This window comes from Ursus maritimus, unplaced genomic scaffold (assembly GCF_017311325.1).
Source record: "Ursus maritimus isolate PB19 unplaced genomic scaffold, ASM1731132v1 scaffold_26, whole genome shotgun sequence".
Taxonomy (NCBI): domain Eukaryota; kingdom Metazoa; phylum Chordata; class Mammalia; order Carnivora; family Ursidae; genus Ursus; species Ursus maritimus.
The window spans coordinates 43,389,053-43,407,576 of record NW_024425119.1 but is presented as its reverse complement, the minus strand read 5'-3'; the positions used below and the strand labels follow the sequence as shown (position 1 = coordinate 43,407,576).

At 51.1% G+C, this 18,524-nt stretch overlaps 1 protein-coding gene across 1 annotated transcript in view; it reads left to right on the top strand.

The window, feature by feature from the left end:
• Positions 1 to 17,910, top strand: part of CALCOCO1 (calcium binding and coiled-coil domain 1) — a 19,561-nt gene extending 1,651 nt beyond the window's left edge. The window contains exons 2-16 of the mRNA XM_008704786.2: positions 669 to 848; positions 1,180 to 1,282; positions 2,103 to 2,293; positions 4,514 to 4,672; positions 5,079 to 5,227; positions 7,282 to 7,372; positions 10,178 to 10,333; positions 10,539 to 10,793; positions 11,262 to 11,387; positions 11,868 to 11,963; positions 12,352 to 12,460; positions 12,684 to 12,883; positions 13,280 to 13,386; positions 14,404 to 14,559; positions 17,877 to 17,910. Of these exons, the coding sequence (XP_008703008.2) occupies positions 693 to 848; positions 1,180 to 1,282; positions 2,103 to 2,293; positions 4,514 to 4,672; positions 5,079 to 5,227; positions 7,282 to 7,372; positions 10,178 to 10,333; positions 10,539 to 10,793; positions 11,262 to 11,387; positions 11,868 to 11,963; positions 12,352 to 12,460; positions 12,684 to 12,883; positions 13,280 to 13,386; positions 14,404 to 14,559; positions 17,877 to 17,910 (2,088 nt within the window). The 5' untranslated portion in view covers positions 669 to 692. The remainder of the gene's footprint in view (positions 1 to 668; positions 849 to 1,179; positions 1,283 to 2,102; positions 2,294 to 4,513; positions 4,673 to 5,078; positions 5,228 to 7,281; positions 7,373 to 10,177; positions 10,334 to 10,538; positions 10,794 to 11,261; positions 11,388 to 11,867; positions 11,964 to 12,351; positions 12,461 to 12,683; positions 12,884 to 13,279; positions 13,387 to 14,403; positions 14,560 to 17,876) is intronic.
• The last annotated feature ends 614 nt before the right edge of the window (positions 17,911 to 18,524 follow it).

Sequence of the window (18,524 nt, the reverse complement as noted above, 5' to 3'; positions counted from 1 at the left end):
GAAGAGAGCAGTTTTTTTTTTTTTTTTTTTTTTTTTTTTTTTTTTTTAATTCATGGGGGTGGACGCTCTGAGAGGGGAGAGAACTGAGACGTCAGGGGCCTGGGGATTGGGCTGTTGGTACCCGCAGCCACTTCCCAGCTCCGAAGATTCAGTCATTACTTTCAGAGATTAGTTGCTGTTTTCAGGTGTCACAGGCCATCCTGGGTACAGCTGGAGTGGGCAAGGAGACCCGCTCAGAATGAGGGGGCCCCACACCTCAGGTGGATTTTGAATCCACAAGTCGAAAGATATGGGGGATGGGATGGGGAGGTGGTGGCTGAAGAATTTGGAATGCTCAGGATGTTAAGAGGTGGAAAAGGAGGGACTCAGAGAGCAGAGCCTGGGATACTGAGACTTGGTCAATGGGGCTGTGAAAAGGGAGTAGAAACGAGAGAGATCTTAACTCTAGGAAGAGTCTATGACTCAGAAAAGGTACAGTGTGAGACAGGATGGGGACTGACTCAGAAGGTCAGACCTATGTTCTGGAGAGACTAAAAATGATACCTCCAAAGGGTCCCAGAACCTTCGGGCTGGTGTAGTGGCAGGAACTGTGAGTGGGTGGAAATGGAGTTGGGGGGCAGAAGAGATGGATTGGAGAGATTTTAGGATATTAACCCTTTATTTCATAGGAGGGCAGGTATCTCGAGGGCAGAATGGAAGAGTCATCACTAAGCCGGGCACCTTCCCGAGGTGGAGTCACCTTTCTGAATGTAGCCCGCACCTACATCCCCAACACCAAGGTGGAATGTCACTATACCCTTCCCCCAGGCACCGTGCCCAGTGCCAGCGACTGGATTGGCATCTTCAAGGTATCCCTGAACCCCTTTTGGCTCAGATTTATGGGCCGTGGGTTGGTTGAAATAAGGGGAATGACTTAGTCCTTGGATTCTCAACCTCATATTGATAGAAAAGAAGGGAAAAGATGTCACAGATAACAGGCCATCTGTGTAAGCAGAGATCATCTTCTCCCACCTTAGCCTTGCTCTCCCCTGCCACAAAGTATCCCTCCACTTTCACTGTCTCTCATCATCCTTGCCTCCGTAACAGCATCCTGTCCCCCGCTCAGTCCCTCAGCCCTTTCTGCCATCCATAGCTTGTAGTTCCATCACCATACCTCTATCCTACCATGGGCCTTCACAGGTGGAGGCTGCCTGTGTTCGGGATTACCATACGTTTGTATGGTCTTCGGTGCCTGAAAGTGTGGCTGATGGCTCCCCTGTCCATGCCAGCGTCCAGTTCCAAGGTATGAGGGAAGATGGAAGGTCCTGGATAGAGGAGGCAGGGACATAGAGGTTAAGAGGAGGAGAGTGGGGTCAGAAACAAAAATTGGGCACAGAGGACAAAGAAAAATAAGTGCAAATGAATAAAATAAGAACTATATACAACAGGGCTCAGCAGACATAGAATTATGGGATTCTTATAGATCAGGGACTTAGGGATGGAAGGAACTATAGAGAGCCACTAATCTTGCCTCCTACCGAAGAAAAGAGGAAGTCCTCTTAGGGAACTAGGGGTAGGGAAGAGGGAAAGGTGGTATCATAGATTGAGAAGGTGGTCATTAAATTCCAAAAGACCTGGGTTCAAATCTCAACTCTAATACTTACAAACTGTTTGGTCTTGGACAAATTACTTAATCCCCCTGTGTTTTTTACCTGAACGGTAAAGGGGATGCATGGCTTATAGGTACAATATGAAGTTTTAAAGTGATACACATAAAGGGTTAGCATAGTGCCTGGTACAGGGTGGGCACTCAGTAAATGGTAACTAGCAGCGGTATTATGATGGTGATGATGATGATGATGATGATGATGATGATGATGATGATGGAAGGTAGGTTTGGGAAAGAGAGGAACGACAGGGCTAGGCAGAAAGAAGGGAGAAGAGTATCCCAGGGAATGGAGATAGCCTGTGGGAGGTGGAAAGAAAACAGTATATGGAACAGGAACAAGGGGCTGGAGCCAAGGGCAGTGGGTGATAAGACGCATCAAGGGGAAGGGAGACCTGTCAAGCACTTGAGGGCCTGGGATCATAGTCGGGTCCTGGGTCCATTCATCTTCCCACAGCCAGCTACCTGCCCAAGCCTGGAGCCCAGCTCTACCAGTTCCGATATGTGAACCGCCAGGGCCGGGTGTGTGGGCAGAGCCCCCCTTTCCAGTTCCGAGAGCCAAGGCCCATGGATGAACTGGTGACCCTGGAGGAGACTGATGGTGGCTCTGACATCCTGCTGGTTGTCCCCAAGGCCACTGTGCTGCAGGTGAGAACAGAGCAACAGAGCAGCTCCTGGGCAGGGGAGTGGGAGGGCAGCATGGCAAGGGACCCCTTCTCACTTTACGCTCCCCTGGGCTATAGCCTCAACCAAAGACTTCACTGGGAGTTACACAATCTTGCCATTAAGAAAGTCTCAATCTAACACAGACAAAACATGTAGGGCAGGAAAGCAAGCCACCCACAGGCCATTGTCACTCAAGATTTCGTAAGTACTTTTCGAGCATTCCTCCCAAGTGCTACATCCTGTCCTAGGCCCTAGAGGAAGATCTAAAGGGTGGAGGGAGGCCACTCCAGGGAAGGCATGTTCAGAGAAAGGGGAGGATGAAACCTGCTTCCAGGTCAGGTGAGGAATTAGAGCAGATGGTAGGGCCCCAGACAATATTGGAGGCTCTTGAACACTTGAAATGTGACTGGTCCAAATTGAGATGTACTATGTGGGTAAAATACACAAAGGATTTTGGAGACTTCGTATTTAAAAAAGTAAAAGATCTCAATAATTTTTTATATTGATTACATGTTGAAATGATAATATTTTGGAGAGACTGGGTTAGACAAAATATTATTAAAGTGAATTTCACCTGTTTCTTGTTACTTTTTTGAAGTATCTACTGGAAAATTTAAAGACTATATATGTGGCTTGTATTATTTTCCCATTGGACCAAATAGAGGAGAATTAGAGAGTAAGGGCAGATGTTGGCAAGGACTTCCTGAAGGAAGAGAAGGGACAGGGACAGGTGGGGAGGAAGTACACTCCCCAGACAAGAGGACAGACTTGAGGAAAGCTGAGGAGGTGAAAATGAGTAGCTTCTCTGTGATTGAAGTCAATTCTCGCCTTCTAGAAGCCTCTAAACACACGGAATCAACACAAGAATAGGAAGAAGATGTTTATATCTTACATAAGTGAGACATGTGTGAGCTCCTACCCCATGTTCTGTTTTTTTAATTGTAATTCCAGCGTAGTTAACATACAGTGTTATAGTAGTTCCAGCTGTACGAGACAGTGATTCAGCAGTTCCATGTATCACTCAGTGCTCTTCATGATAAGTGTGCTCTTAATCCCCATCACCTATTTCATTCACCCCCACCCACCTCCCCTCTGATAACCAGCAGTTTGTTCTCTGTAGTTAAGAGTCTCTTGGTTTGTTTCTCTCTCTCTCTCTTTTTTCCCCCATGCTCGTTTGTTTTGTTTCATAAATTCCACATGTGAGTGAAATCGTATGCTATTTGTCTTTCTCTGACTGGCTTATTTCACTTAGCATAATACTCTCTAGTTCCATCCATGTCATTGCAAATGGCAAGACCTTGGTCTGCCTTATGGCCAAGTAAGAGTATTGTGTGTGTGTGTGTGTGTGTGTGTGTGTGTGTACTCCCCACATCTTCTTTATCCATTCATTATTCAGTGGACACTTGGGCTGCTTCCATAGTTTGGCTATGGTAAATAGTGCTGCAATAAACTTAGGAGTGCATGTATCCTTTTGAATTAGTGTTTTCATACTTTTTGGTTAAATACCTAGAGTGCGATTCCTGCATCATAGAGAAGTTCTGTTTTTAACTTTTTGAGGAACCTCCATACCATTTTCCACAGTGGCTGCACCAGCTTGCACTCCCACCAACAGTGTAAGAGAGTTCCTTTTGTCCACATCCTCTCCAACACTTGTTGTTTCTTGTGTTGTTGATTTTAGCCGTTCTGACAGGAGTGGGGTGCTATCTCATTGTGGTTCTGGTTTGTATTTCCCTGATGACGAGTGATGTGGAGCGTTTTTTCGTGTGTCTTTGGGCCATCTGGGTGTCTTCCATGTTCTGTTTTTACATTCGTTATTCTCATTACAATTACCTTCCAACAGTAGATACTAAGAGATCACTTTACAAATGAGGACAAAGACTCAGAGAAGTTAAGTAACGCATTCAAAGTGACATAGCTAGTAGAAATTGTAAACCTGCGTCTGTCTGGTTCCAGAATAGATAAGGTAAAATTCAGGGAGCCATCCCTTTTGTCTGCATGGATGGGGAGAGACTTCTTCCAAGGGTCTCGGGAGCTAGTGTGTCTGACTGGTGGTGGGCAGGATTCAGTAACAGCCCAAGCCTCCCCTTACTCACCTTTTTATGGCTTGTACTGATGTAACTTCTCAGCCCCGAATGCATCTGCAGAGCGATGGGGACGGGGCGTTCACAAGCACAGTCCCCCTCTTCATCCTGCCCCGTGTAGAACCAGCTGGACGAGAGCCAGCAAGAGAGGAATGACCTGATGCAGCTGAAGCTGCAGCTGGAGGGACAGGTGACAGAGCTGCGGAATCAAGTACAGGATCTCGAGACGGCTCTGGCAACCGCCAGGCAGGAGCACGCGGAGCTAGCAGAGCAGTACAAGGTGGGAGTTGGGCCCGGTGGGTGACAGGCCCTGGCTGCTCTCCAGAGTCCAAAATCTAACCCAGTGAAGATGGAAAAGGAGAGACATTAGTGGGCTTTTGAGATGGTTCTGGCATCAAAAAATAGCTTTAGGGAGTAACAAGTGGGAATAAGTTTGAGGTGACAGGAGACACATGGCAAATATAATGTAATAAGACTCAGTTCTTGGTACACAGGCGTGCTGAGATAGGGTGCAGGTGGCTGTATTCACCAGCAAGGGAATGTTCCCTTGCAGTTTCTTTCTCAAGGAAGGTGATGGGGTTGGGGGCTCAGAACAGTCAAATTCCGGTCTGCTTCTCCTAAGCCTTTGTTCTTTTCTTTGAGAGGTGAGTCCCAACTTCATTCTCCCTTGGTAACCTTAATTCCAGGGGCTTTCCCGGTCCCACGGGGAGCTCATAGAAGAGAGGGACATCCTGAGCCGGCAACAGGGAGACCATGTGGCGCGCATCCTGGAGCTGGAAGATGACATCCAGACCATCAGTGAGAAAGTGCTGACAAAGGAGGTGGAGCTGGACAGGTGAGAGGACCTCCTCTGCCCCCGTTACTTCCTTCCATTTCCTCACCCCCACACTCCAGCCTCTCGTTTCCGGCAGTCGAACCTGCTGTCTCATGTGGTTATCCTGCTTACTGGGGAAATCTTTTCCTGGCTAGCTCCCTTCCATCTTTCTTCAGCCTATTCTGTATTCCTCACCTTCAGAAGTCATCATAGTTACTATTTGTGGTACAGCCAAGGCTAAGTAGGAGCCAGGAGTGGAGGATTTGGAAGAAGAGAATGGATAGAACAGCCCACACAAGATAAGACAAGATGGATTTCAGATTTTACTGCAGCAAAGAAGATTAAAGGGGCGCCTGGCTGGCTCAGTCAGTAGACTGGGTGACTCTTGATCTCGGGGTTGTCAGTTTGAGCCCCTCGTTGGGTGTAGAGATTACTGAAAAATCTTTTTTAAAAAAGGAAGAGGGGGCACCTGGGTGGCTCCATCAGTTAAGCATCCAATTCTTGGTTTTGGCTCAGTTCATGATCTCAGGGTTGTGAGATCAAACCCCGTGTCAGGCTCCAAGCTCAGCCCGGAGTCTGCTTGAGATTCTCCCTCTGGCCCTCCCCCCCACCCCCACCCCCCAGCCCCTGCTCAGGCAGGCGTGCACACACTCGAGCACTCTTTCTCTCAATAAATAAATAAATAAAAATCTTAAGAAAAGAGAAACTATTAAAAATAATAGAAAATAAAAATAAATTTAATAAAAGAAAAAGAAGACTAGACTCCATTCTCACTGTTAGGAAATGTTCGAACTGGTGATCCTGGACTGTTAGGGAATCTCTCTGAAAAAAGCCTAAGTCATAGAATGTTAGCACTGGGAGGAATATAGGGCATTTAAGAGGCTCACTAGTTCAGAAGACAGCCTCTTTCAAAATCGGACAGCTGTCAATTTTGTACCTCTTGGATTGAACCGAACTTTCCCTCTTCTAATCCCCTCCTGTAACTTTTCCTCCCGTGGTCCTGGTTTAGACCTCTGGAGTCACACAGGATGAATTTCTTTCTTCTACCAGACATCTGTTATTTCTACAAAATAGCACAGATGTTGGCCACTTCTCGTGCCTGTCCTTCAAATTTTCACCAGGAGAGACATGCTTGTTCTTTCTTTCATCAAATCACACAATTAAGTCTCTTTAGTCAGCACTGGTAGATCTTAGACATATTTTTTTAAACTCCTTAAAGGAAAGAGGCATATTATCCAAGGCCCAGAGTGAAACACGAGTTACTCCCTGAGGCTTCTTCAGTGCAGAATATGTCAGTCTTGCCCTAGGGAGATATTAATGTCTAGGTTTTAAATCATGGACTAGAAAAGCAGGGATCAGAATGAGCATCTGGCAAAGATTAGGGACTGTCTAGACCAGGGGTCAGTAAGCTATGGCCCATGTGCCAAATGTAGCCTTGCCACCTGTTTTTGTACAGCCTGTGCGGTAAGAGTGGCTTTGACAATTAATTAATGGTTAAAAAACAAAAGAAAGTATGAAAAGGAAGATATGAAATTCAGATTTCAGTGTTCATAAATAAAGTTTTATTGGGACAGGCATGCTGTTCCTGTACGTGTTGTCTGGGGCTGCTTCCACGCTGCCGTGGCAGAGCTGAGTAGTTGCCACAGAATCCTCATGGTGAGCCTGCAGAGCCTGTAATATTTACTCTCAGGCCCTTTACAGAAAAGTCTACCAACTTCTGATCTCGGTCCAAAGTTTATAATCCATCACGGCTGTCCCTTGTCTAAATAAAGACTGGGTTCTGGTCTCTTGGTGGAATGAAAACAATAGGAAGCCATCAGTAGAACCTTCCTTAAAGTGATACATAAAGAGAAAAGAAAAACTTTATTTCCAAATTGTGGTCTAGAACCAGGAATCTTGGGTACTCAGGGCTGACAACGGGATCACCTTGGTCTGGGGATTTGAACATCCCAAAGACAGGTGGAGGTCTGGGCCTAGAGGAGCACCGGTAGAAGAGCTCAAGACGGAAGTCCGAGCCGCTCGTTTCTTCTCTGGTGACCAGTCGGTCATCTGACGTTCCATCCCCCCACGCGCAGGGTGAGAGACACAGTGAAGGCCCTGACTCGGGAACAAGAGAAGCTCCTGGGGCAGCTGAAAGAAGCGCAAGCAGACAAGGAGCAAAGCGAGGTAAGGGCTCAGAGTTGAGTCGGTTCACTTTCTGAATTGTTCATCCAGTGTTTATGAAGTCCTGTCTGAGTGCTGGCACCAAAGGGATAAAAACGTAAAGAGAACATTGTATGCACTCTCCTAAGGAGCATAAAATGCGTACCCAAATCAGGATTAGTCAAAGTGGACTATATTAAGCACCAAGCGTCTGCCTTTGGCTCAGGTCATGATCCTGGAGTCCCGGGGTCAAGCCCCATGTCGGGCTCCCTGCTCGGCGGGGAGTCTGCCTCTCCCTCTGCCCCTCACCCCACTCATGCTCGCTCTCTCTCTCTCAAATAAATAAATAAAATCTTTAAAATAAAAAGTAAAAAAGGATGGGCGCCTGGGTGGCTCAGGTGTTAAGTGTCTGCCTTCGGCTCAGGTCATGGAGCCCCGCCCTGGGCTCCTTGCTCAGCAGGGAGCCTGCTTCCCTCTCTGCCTGCTGCTCCCCGGTCATGCTTGCTCGCTCACTCTCTCTGTCAAATAAATAAAATTTTAAAAAAACTTTAAAAAATCATAAAATAAAATAAAAAGGGAGGTATGAGGTGCCTAGCTGGCTCAGTCAGCAGAGCGTATGACTCTTGATCTCAGGGTGGTGAGTTCAAGCCCCACTTTGAGCATAGAGCTTACTTTATTTTTTTAAAAGATTTTATTTATTAGTTTGCCAAAGAGAAAGAGTGAGCACAAGCAGGAGGAGTGGCAGGCCGAGGGAGGAGCAGACTCCCCTTTGAGCAAGGAACCTGGTGCAGGACTCGATCCCAGGACCCTGGGATCATGACCTGAGCTGAAGGCAGATGCTTAACTGACTGAGCCACGCAGGCTGTCCCTAGAGCTTAAGTTAAAAAAACAAAACGGGGGGGAATAAACTGGCCTAGTATTTTCCAACTTTTTTAGCTTTCCTCTCCACCCCCAGTAAAGTTTAATATCTTAGTGGAACTTCAATGAATAGATAAAAGCAATATTTTATTACTATAAATTTATTTTTATAAATTCAAATGTATAATGTTGACTTATAAGGTAACAGAAGTAATTAGGTAATCCTGATGGATGGCAGACCTTGAAATCGGCGGTTATAGATAACTGCTCTGTTAGTCTCCGCAGCTAATACACTTCTGTGCTGTGTTTTGGTTGTACAGTACCGAGAACACTTTGAGTCTCACACACAAGTAGGAGCGAATGACAGCCATTGTTAAACTGTCCACCTGGCCATCTCAGTTTGCTTTTCAGTTCAATAGAAGACCCAATAGAAACTTTATTCTGAGGTTTGCACAAAAATGAATTAACCTAGAAGCATATGTCAGTGGATCGAGACTGTTGTGTTAAGTTGTGAGTCTGTGTGTTGGGTTTTTTTTTTTTTTTTTTTTTCATATTTTAAAAATGATTTAGAAGAAGCTCAAATCAGGGGCGCCTGGGTGGCTCAGTCGTTAGGCGTCTGCCTTCAGCTCAGGGCGTGGTCCTGGGGTCCTGAGATCAAGCCCTATATCGGGCTCCTCCACTGGGAGCCTGCTTCCTTCTCTCCCACTCCCCCTGCTTGTGTTCCCTCTCTCGCTGGCTGTCTCTCTCTCTGTCAAATAAATAAATAAAATCTTAAAAAAAAAAGCAGCTCAAATCACATATTTGCAGAACCTCGAAATGGCTTCCTCCAAACCCTAGGCTTCCGTGGAAGATTATTTGGAAACCATTTGCTCAGCAGTGAGGAATAGGGAGATTTTGAGTAGACAAGAGATGAGAGGGAGGCCGTTCTGGAAACAGAGAAAGATGAGAGCAAAGGCTGAGAGCCCAGAACACTCAGGGCAATTGAATGTGTGGGTGAAGAGTTTGAGGTGAGGCCTAGGTCAGATTGGAGAGGACCCGGAGTTTAGTCTTTATTCTGTAAGCAGTGAGAGGCGTCCGTGATTTTCAGAGGGTGACATGTACTTAAGAAACGGTACTTAAAGAAGATTCATGTGATTTCCTTGTGGGAGATGAACTAGTTATGAGATTATTCAATAATCCAAGTAAATAACCAGGGCCTGATGTAACATGGTTGCAATGATAGTGGAAAAGGGAAGATGGCTGTGAACAAGATGGAGGACAGAGATGCCAAAGGCTCTTCTGTGGGTTGCTAAGGAAAGAACAGAGCCGAGCAGGCATGGCACCAACGGACCCAGCCTGAGTGACTTGGGAAGTAATTAATACCATGGGTGGAAATGAGAGTGGGAAGGAGTGGAGTGGGAGGTGGACTGTGCTGAGTTGGAGGTGCCTATGGGACATCCAGACTGAGTGTTGATCTAAAAGGAAGAGCAGATGGGCGCCTGGGTGGCTCAGTCAGTTGAGAGTCTGCCTTCGGCTCAGGTTGTGGTCCCGGGGTCCTGGGATCGAGCCCCACGTTGGGCTCTCTGCTCAGTAGAGAGTCTGCCTCTCCCTCCACCGCCCCCGCTCATGCTTGTGCACGCGCTCGTTCCCTCTCTCTCTCTCTCTCTGAAATATATAAATAAAATCTTTCAAAAATAAATAAATGAAAGGAAGAGCAGAGAAGCAGAAGTGGCACACAGGATACCTAGATTTATGTAGGACCCTGCCCAGGCTGTGATGCTTTTACCTCATGTGGGGAGCCGGACACCCGATGTTCAGGACTGAATGGCTTTGAGCTGAGACCCCAAGAAGGGCTGACAAGAGCTGAATGCTTGGGTTTGTGTTGAATCTGGAAAGTGGAACCTTGACCTCTCTCATCACAGTGGTTCACCATCCCCCCAGCCACCCCAGATACATATACCCCTTTCCTTCCCTATTCTCCACCTCCATCAGGCTGAGCTCCAAATGGCACAACAAGAAAACCATCGCTTAAATTTGGAGCTGCAGGAAGCGAAGGGCCGGCAGGAGGAACAGGGTGCTCAGGCCCAGCGACTGAAGGACAAGGTGGCCCAGATGAAGGACACCCTAGGCCAGGCCCAGCAGCGTGTGGTGAGTGAAGCCCCTAGGCAACAGGAAGTAGAAGAAGTTCCAAGGGCTCTCTATAGAAAAGTCTGGGGGAAAGACAAGGCTAAAGACCGAGCAGTACAAATCTTAAGTCCTGATGCGGCGGTGGGTAGCAAGGAGCCTCGTTACCTCCCTGGTTCACGAGTGACTCACTGGGAGCCCTAACCTCCATCTCCTCCTGTCTTCTGAGGCTGAGCTGGAGCCCCTGAGGGAGCAGCTTCGAGGAGCCCAGGAGCTTGCCGCCTCGAGCCAGCAGAAGGCTGCCCTTCTGGGGGAGGAGCTGGCCAGCGCAGCGGGAGCCAGAGACCGCACCATGGCCGAGCTCCACCGCAGCCGCCTGGAAGTGGCGGGAGTCAATGGCAGGCTGGCTGAGCTCAGCCTGCACCTGAAGGAGGAGAAAAGCCAGTGGAGCAAGGAGCGGGCAGGGCTGCTGCAGAGTGTGGAGGTAGAGGGATGGGGGGACCTGGCAAGCTTGCGGTCTCTGCCCCCACCTCCGTGTGGCCAGATCCCCTCGGAGGACAGAAAGGGATGAATACCTTCGGGGGCTCCGGGATGGGCCGGGGCTCTGAGGGAGGTACAGTTCACTGTCCAGGGACGACCCGTCCCTGAGCAGGGTGTCACAGTCCTGATCTTTGTAGCGTCTTCCTTGGTTGCCGTCTTGATTCAGAAACCTTTACTGCCCTAGGTACCAGGCCCCGTCAGCAGTGCCCATTCCTGATGAGCAAAGCACCTTGCTGGCATGTTCCTTCCTTTACGGAGAAGTATGGGGAATGAGGAAGCCAAGAAGGGGAAATTGCTCCCAAAAGACTCATTTAAATAAAGGAAGGGACACACTGAGGGATGGAGCTGTTGCTGGTGGCGTCCCTTTTCCTTCACCTTTCTGCTCCCATGTTCCTTTTTGGCCACATCGCAGGCAGAGAAAGACAAGATCCTGAAGCTGAGTGCAGAGATCCTTCGACTGGAAAAGGCAGTTCAGGAGGAGAAGACCCAGAACCAAGTGTTCAAGACTGAACTGGCCCGGGAAAAGGATTCTAGCCTGGTGAGGCACGCAGCCACCCAGGAGTGCGGTCCTGTGGCCTCCTGAGGCAGCAGGGCCCCTTCTTGCTGTCTTGGGTGTGGGCTTAGAAGTGCTGGGTGCTCACTTCCATGTTGAGTGGCTTCTTACTTGCACTTGTCCCACAGCTTGTTGGTTTGAAACGTACACTGTCTCCTTCTGTTCTCAAGACACATATTCTGGGCCTCTCAGGGAGACTTAGGAGAATTGTAGAGTGCACCTGCTGTGACCAGGGCCTCTGCACCCCAGCACAGAGGCAGTCACCCAGGCCCACACTCGAGAGGCAGAGCCTGGGACTCAGGCGACTGTCTCCTGTGATCAAGACAAGGGACTCATGGAAGAAGAGTGTTGGGGCTTGCCCTGTGTGTGTCAGGGCAAGAGAGGGAGAAAGGCACAGAGAGACGTGGCTCTAGGTCGCAGAGCCTGGGTTCTTGGAGGTACATTCTAGGCTCCACATTCGCTCAGGTGCAGCTGTCAGAGAGCAAGCGGGAACTGACAGAGCTGCGGTCAGCCCTGCGCGTGCTCCAGAAGGAAAAGGAACAGTTGCAGGAGGAGAAGCAGGTGAGAACCCATGACTCATTCCCCCTGGATTCCAGAATTGAGGACTTGAGGGCTGGGAACTTAGTATCTTCTTGCCATCTCTTGGCTTAGAAACTGTTATCTCTAAGAGGGCCCGGAGGCTAAAAATGGGACTATGGCCCCTCTCATTGGCAGGACAGGAGAGGACTGCTGGGGGTGGGGGAGTGCGGAGGGGGGATGAGGGGGTGAAGGAGGATTCCTGGGGAGGGCGCGGCAGTGAGACTCTACTTTGAACCGCACCCCCCCCCCTTTAGGGAAGGTGTCTGATCCTGAGGAGCTCAGAGTTCCTCTTGGGTGCAGGGGAGGGCTCCACAGGGCATCGGGGTGGGTATCTTCTCAGCCTCTCCCACCTCCCTGCTCCCAATGCCAGGAGCTGCTGGAGTACATGAGAAAGCTGGAGGCCCGCCTGGAGAAGGTGGCAGACGAGAAGTGGAGTGAGGGCGCCGCCACAGAGGACGAGGAGGCGGCTGCAGGGCTGAGTCTGTACACTCCCAATCTTGTGACACCACTTCCCCGCCCCCCATTTCCCTTTTGGGGAAAGCTGCATGTGACCCCTCCGGGGGCTGCCTCTGCCTTCTGTGTCTTGCCTTTTTCCTTTCCGGACTGGCCCCTGTCTAGTTTAACCATATCCCTCGTCCAAAGGAGACAGCCCAGCCAGGCCTCTAACGACACATCCTTCTCTGCCCTCCCCCTCCCCAACAGGCTGCCCAGCGGCTCTGACAGACTCAGAGGATGAGTCCCCAGAAGACATGAGGCTCCCTTCCTATGGCCTGTGTGAGCGTGGAGACGCAGGCTCCTCTCCTGCTGGGCCCCGAGAGGCTTCTCCCCTGGTTGTCATCAGCCAGCCAGCTCCCATTGCCCCCCACCTCTCAGGGCCAGCTGAGGACAGTAGCTCTGACTCGGTGAGCAGTGCGGGGAGACGGAGCCGGAGTGGGGAGGAGGGGGGAGGTACGGCCATACCCAAGTGGCCCGGCCTCTGGAGCAGGAGGTCTTAGCCTTCCAGGTTCTCTTTTTCCCTTGGGGGAGAGGAGGCAGGCCCAGCCTCTCTTCAAGGCCATCCAGTGGACAACACCCCAAAATCCAGTCCAACCCAATAGCCTCACCGCTGCCAGCCCCTGCTCCCCACACTTCGCTTCTTACCCACCAGCCCCCATCAGAACTCCTGTCCTGCCTCACTCCCATTGCAGCCCACTGTCTGCTGTCTGGGCCTAGACTGCTCTTACCTGCTCCAGTGGGCTGCTCCCCTGTCTTGGGACAGTCACTACCCCAAAACCCAACCCTATGTCTTTGGTGCCCAGGAGGCCGAAGATGAGAAGTCAGTGCTCATGGCAGCTGTTCAGAGTGGGGGTGAGGAGGCCAATTTGCTGCTTCCTGAACTGGGCAGTGCTTTCTATGACATGGCCAGGTGAGCACCAAAGGGGGAGAGCAGGAGGGAGGTGGGAGGATGCCCGGGGAAAGGGCATCCGGGTGAATGGTCCCCATGCCCTTCCCCCAAGCTCCCTCTTCTTGGCCCTAGCCAAGGAAAGGAGACATAGGTATGGTTGACACAGAGAGTCACCTACCACTCCAAATCCCAGGTGCCTTCAGGTAATTCCTGCCCCCGTCTTACCAATGCACATGTACACTCAGAGGCCCTGCCTTTAACTGGCTTCTGTGTTGTTCTAGCACCATCTTCCCTGGAGCCCAAATTGCCCTGCATCCCCTCTCTCCTGCCCCTTCCCCTTCCCCAACCACCAGGTAGGTACCTAGGCTCCATCTGGGGAGGAAGGGAGGTGACCGATGCCCCCAGGGATGGGATCAGAGAGAAGACTGGGATCCAGCATCCATCTGGCCAGCTCTGAGATGACCCTCTTCTGTAACCCTCTTCCCTGAGTCCCCTGGGAGACCCTCTGGGCGATGCAGCTGCAGGGGCGAGTGGTACGGGTATCAGATTGCCCCTCGGCCTTCCCTTTCCTTTTGCAGGTCAAGAGGGGAAGGCAGGGGGAAGAGAGATTTTTATCCTCTAGCCCCCAGCTTTGCCTTGATGTGAGATGGGCCCAGGGCAGGGAGGGGGCGATGCTGTCATCCTTCTCAGCCGGAGCAGGAAGATGAAGGACGATGTCAGACTCATTTTCAGCCTCATTAGGCAGCAGACGGAGATGGAGGGAGGAGAGCAGGGGGTTGGGGGATGGGCTGTGCACTACAGCGACCGCCACCGTGGGGACTAAAGAAGAGAGGATATGGAGAGCCGGGCGACCAAGCTCCAGTAGTGTGGGGAGAAAGAGGCTGTGGGTGAGGCGAGGAGAGAGAACCGCCAGGGAGCAGCCGCATGAGGAACGGGGGGACCTGGGAGCCTGGCTGCGTGGGTCCCTCTCCCTGAGGTCCACAAGGCAAGAGGGCACTGGAGTGTACTGACCCTCTCCTTTCCCTCTGTCTCCTTCAGTGGCTTTGCGGTGGGTCCCTTGTCAGAGGCTAGCACTGGGGGCCCTGCCACCCCACCGTGGAAGGAGTGCCCCATCTGTAAGGAGCGTTTCCCAGCCGAGAGTGAGAAGGATGCCCTGGAGGACCACATGGATGGACCGCCCCAGGACATGCCCAGGTACATTCACACACGCACACACACACAGACATACACTTAGGTCTCATGCCTCTTCTGCCACACTGAGTTCCATGATATTCGGTTCCCTAAGAACCACTCCCTGAACCATGTTCATCCCCAGCTCTCGCCTTCGTCCTCTTCCCGCCTGGCTTTTTTGTTCAGGCAGGGCCCTTCTGGGAAGCGGTGGCTGATTTTACCTCCTGAAAGCGGTTTTGGAGGAACCAGGCTGGAGGAGACCTTCCCCAGGGGGAACAGGATCACCCCCTCCTGGCCTGGTTGCTCCTGTCACTGACACCGGCCACCGCACCACCACCACCACGCACACACGCACTCACACACACACACTCACATGTACTCTCTGCTGCCCCAAAGCCAGTTCCTGGGGCACCCCGCCCTCTCCCGTCCGGGTCTGTGTCGGTTTACCTGAGTTTCCTCGGGGGCCTATGTTGAGGCAACAGCATGAACATCGTGGCCTCTTCGGCTCTCTTTCAGTTCTGAGCTTCAGTGGTTCTGTCCCCCCCACCCCACCCCATGGCCTTCAGCACCCCACCCCAGCCTTTTCCACACCGTTAGGTAAGAAGTTTGGAGGTTTCTTTTGTATTTTTGAGGTTTTCTGTACTCGATCTCCTGCGCCTCCCTGCCAGCCCTCCCCCAGTGTCCTCACATGGAAAGAAATACTGCATTTGTGCCTTCTGTGAGGGATGGGGGGAACAAATGGTCCCAAGTGTCCCCATTTCTCACCCCTTCCTCCCTCTCCAGGTTCCCCCACAGCAATAAGAGCTCTCCCTCATTATCCCTCCCTCAATCTGTAGTTTGGACAAATATATTTATATGATATGTATAACGATTCTAATAAAATGTGTTCTTATCATGAGGTGTGACTAGAGCAGTGAAGGTCCAGATACCTGGTTCCTAGATCATAGTGAAGGGGAGAGGGAGGGAGAGGACTCACACCCCCCCTTGTTGGGCAGCATTTCCACATTGTGCCTCCTGCTGGGCAGAGGGAGAGGGAGGGATCTTTGTCTCAGGTTGGGGGATGGGGGTCTGGCTTGGAGAAGACCGGGTGGGGGGGCAGACTGATGGGTTGACATGGGTCCTGCTCAGGATTTCAGTCCTGGGGTGGGGTGGGATGGGACCCAGAGTTCTGGGCCCGGGGGCGTGTCTCAGAAGGCAGGGGAACTTTCCACCGCTCAGACCTTCACCCTCCATAGCAGCCGTCCCTGTACCGTGGGCCAGAGATGGGCATCACTCCTGTCAGGAATTTACACCCTTGAGGGGCCGCTTAGTAAAAAATGCCCTAAACTGCATACGTCTAAAGCCTATTTGATATTCCTTCCATCCCTGCCTCCGTCTCTCCAGCTCTGTTGCCATCCTCACGTGCACGTATGCACACTGACTCCACAGTCACAAAAACACATTCATCCACTCTAACCAGCTTCACAGGCTAGACACACACACAGCGTCATAAAGCATTTATTAAGGACCTGCGTGCTCAGCGAGGCTCTCAGCAGTGCGCAGCACAAGCCATGCCTGCAGCCCCCCTGTTCCCCTTCCCGGCAGCTCCCTTAGCGGCTACCCTCCTTTCCCTTCAGGGACTCTGGGCGGGCAACCTGCACCAATCCCTCTCTCCACCCACCTGAAATCCCCCCCAGTCCACCCCCCTTCCAGCCCCACCTGGATGACATCTTCCATCCTTCCTTCTTCCCTCCCGTCCCTGTCTCCTAGCAACCCCATCTCATTCCCTGAATCCCTTCCAAGGAAATTAGAGATAATGGATCTCTCCTCTTTCCATCTCAACTCCTCTTTATTGATCCTCCTTTAATGAAAGTTAATTATAACAATGATTTAATTAATAGAATCCCTCTCTTCCTTTATTGCTTCCCGTATTAAGACTATTAATAAATACGAGCTGGGCTGACAGAGGCATCCATCACCCGCCTGGGATTCCCCCCATCCCTCCTTTTTCCCTCCCCCTTACCCCCCTCCCTCGCTTGGCCTATAAACTTGCCGGGGTAGTGGGGGTTAATCAGAGAGGAATTATGAGCCAACATCCCCAGCAGGAGGTGCATTTAATGAAATCACTTGTGATTTATGTCTGAAGGAGGTTGGGGAGGGAAGAATCTGGAACCCAGACATCCTGGCTTCCAGAAGGGTGCCCCGCCTAGTACAAAAGGGGAGGTAGGGAGACAGAAACAGGGAGCCAGAGCCCCTGTTCCCACCCCACAACCCGTGCCATGCCGCACACCTGCCCCCAGGAGCGACATGGGTAGCTGCACGAGGCCATCGACACAGGCTGCAAGGCTAAGAGCGCTTCGGAGGGAGGCAGCATAGGTGTTCTTTCCCACCTCTAGGATGTTACAGGGGTCATTCTCATCGTCCATTCTCCCCAGCCCAGTTCTGCCTCACCTTCCCCAACCCACGGCACAGTCTGCTCCTCGCGAAGTCCCCCAGTTCCTCATCAGACCCCTCCACCCGCGTATCTAGAGTCTCCAGCCGCTCCTTTCTCTGCCCTTCGTGTGTCTTCTCGTGTGCTATCCGCACCCTCGGGCTGGGAAGTTTAGAGCCATTTCTCATCCTTAACTCATGATTTGCCGACCCCAGGATCCAGCACATGGCCCCTGACAGACACAGGGAGCTCAGGGAGGATAACTGACTGCCTGGGTTGGGAGCCGGGGGGTCGGGGGAGGGTACGGGGTGGGGGGCGCGGTTAGTAAGACACCCGGGCTCCAATTCCAGCTCTTTCTCCTACTCACTGTGTGGTATTTGGCAAGTTGGCCTTTCTACTTGTTTCCCTTCTGGAATGGATTGTCTCTTCGGCCCTGCCTCCCAGTGTCCATGCAGAAACTGTTGGATCTGAATGGGTTCCAGGCCCTAGTGTGAAAGGAAAAGTCAGACCAGGTAGCCGTGGGTGGGAACCAGGGTGTCAGTCGTTGGTGGGAGACAATGGGTCCAAACACCAAGTGTCACTCCCCGCTTACGGAAGCTCAGTGGCTCCTGCCTACAGGAACTGAGTCATCAGATCCCTCCGTCAGTCCGGGTCTCCACCACCCGACTCCAACCTAACTTTCCATTTCCCATCCTACCTAAGGAACCCTGGACGCCAGTGTCACAGAACCAGTCCACCTTTTTTGCAGGCCTCTGAGCACATGCTTTCCCCACAGCTCACGGGATGCCTCCTCCATGAATTCCTTCTCTCAGTTCCCCCTGAGGTGCCACATACAGCCCTTCGTAAAAACACACCGCAGCACGCTTTCAAGTCTTCCTTCTCCCTCGACCCTAAGCAGCTTGAGGGTGGGTTCTGTGTTTGCACATCTCAGGTTCCTGCAGTCCAGTACGGAGACCAGCACATAGGGCCAGTCCTTCCAAAAATAATTTTTTAAATCCTTTTACTCAAATATTTCATACATACAAAAGGGTATATATGTCCACATATAAGGACGAAGGATAATAAAGTGAACGTCATCGGACTCACTCACCAGCCTTAGAAAAACATCCCCGGTGCTGCTGAGGTGCCCTGCATGGCCTGGAAGAGTAAAATGTGATGTCGTTTGGGACAGAGACATGTCATGTTTTAATTCAGAGAACTTTATGGAGTTCTCTTTATGGGTCAGGTGCTGGGAATAGAGATGGAACAGAAAAAAACCGGCCTCGAACAGCTTCTAGTCAACAGAAAGCAACAGAAACAGGAAAGCGAGCTGAACACTACTTTGTAGACACGCACGGCAGGCTCTGGAACCACGAAGGAAGGATAGTTCGCCAAGACTGGGGGAGACAAAGCTTACCATGGGTGACGACGCAGAAGCTCAATCTTAAAGAGACAGAAGGAACAGAATGTGCAAAGACAACTGGCTCAGAAGCCTGCACACTCAGGTAGGGCTGCCGAGTGAAGGTCGCACACTGTGAAATGAGGCTGGAAAGATGGACGGGGAGACATATACTCATACGTTCACTCCACAAGTATTCAC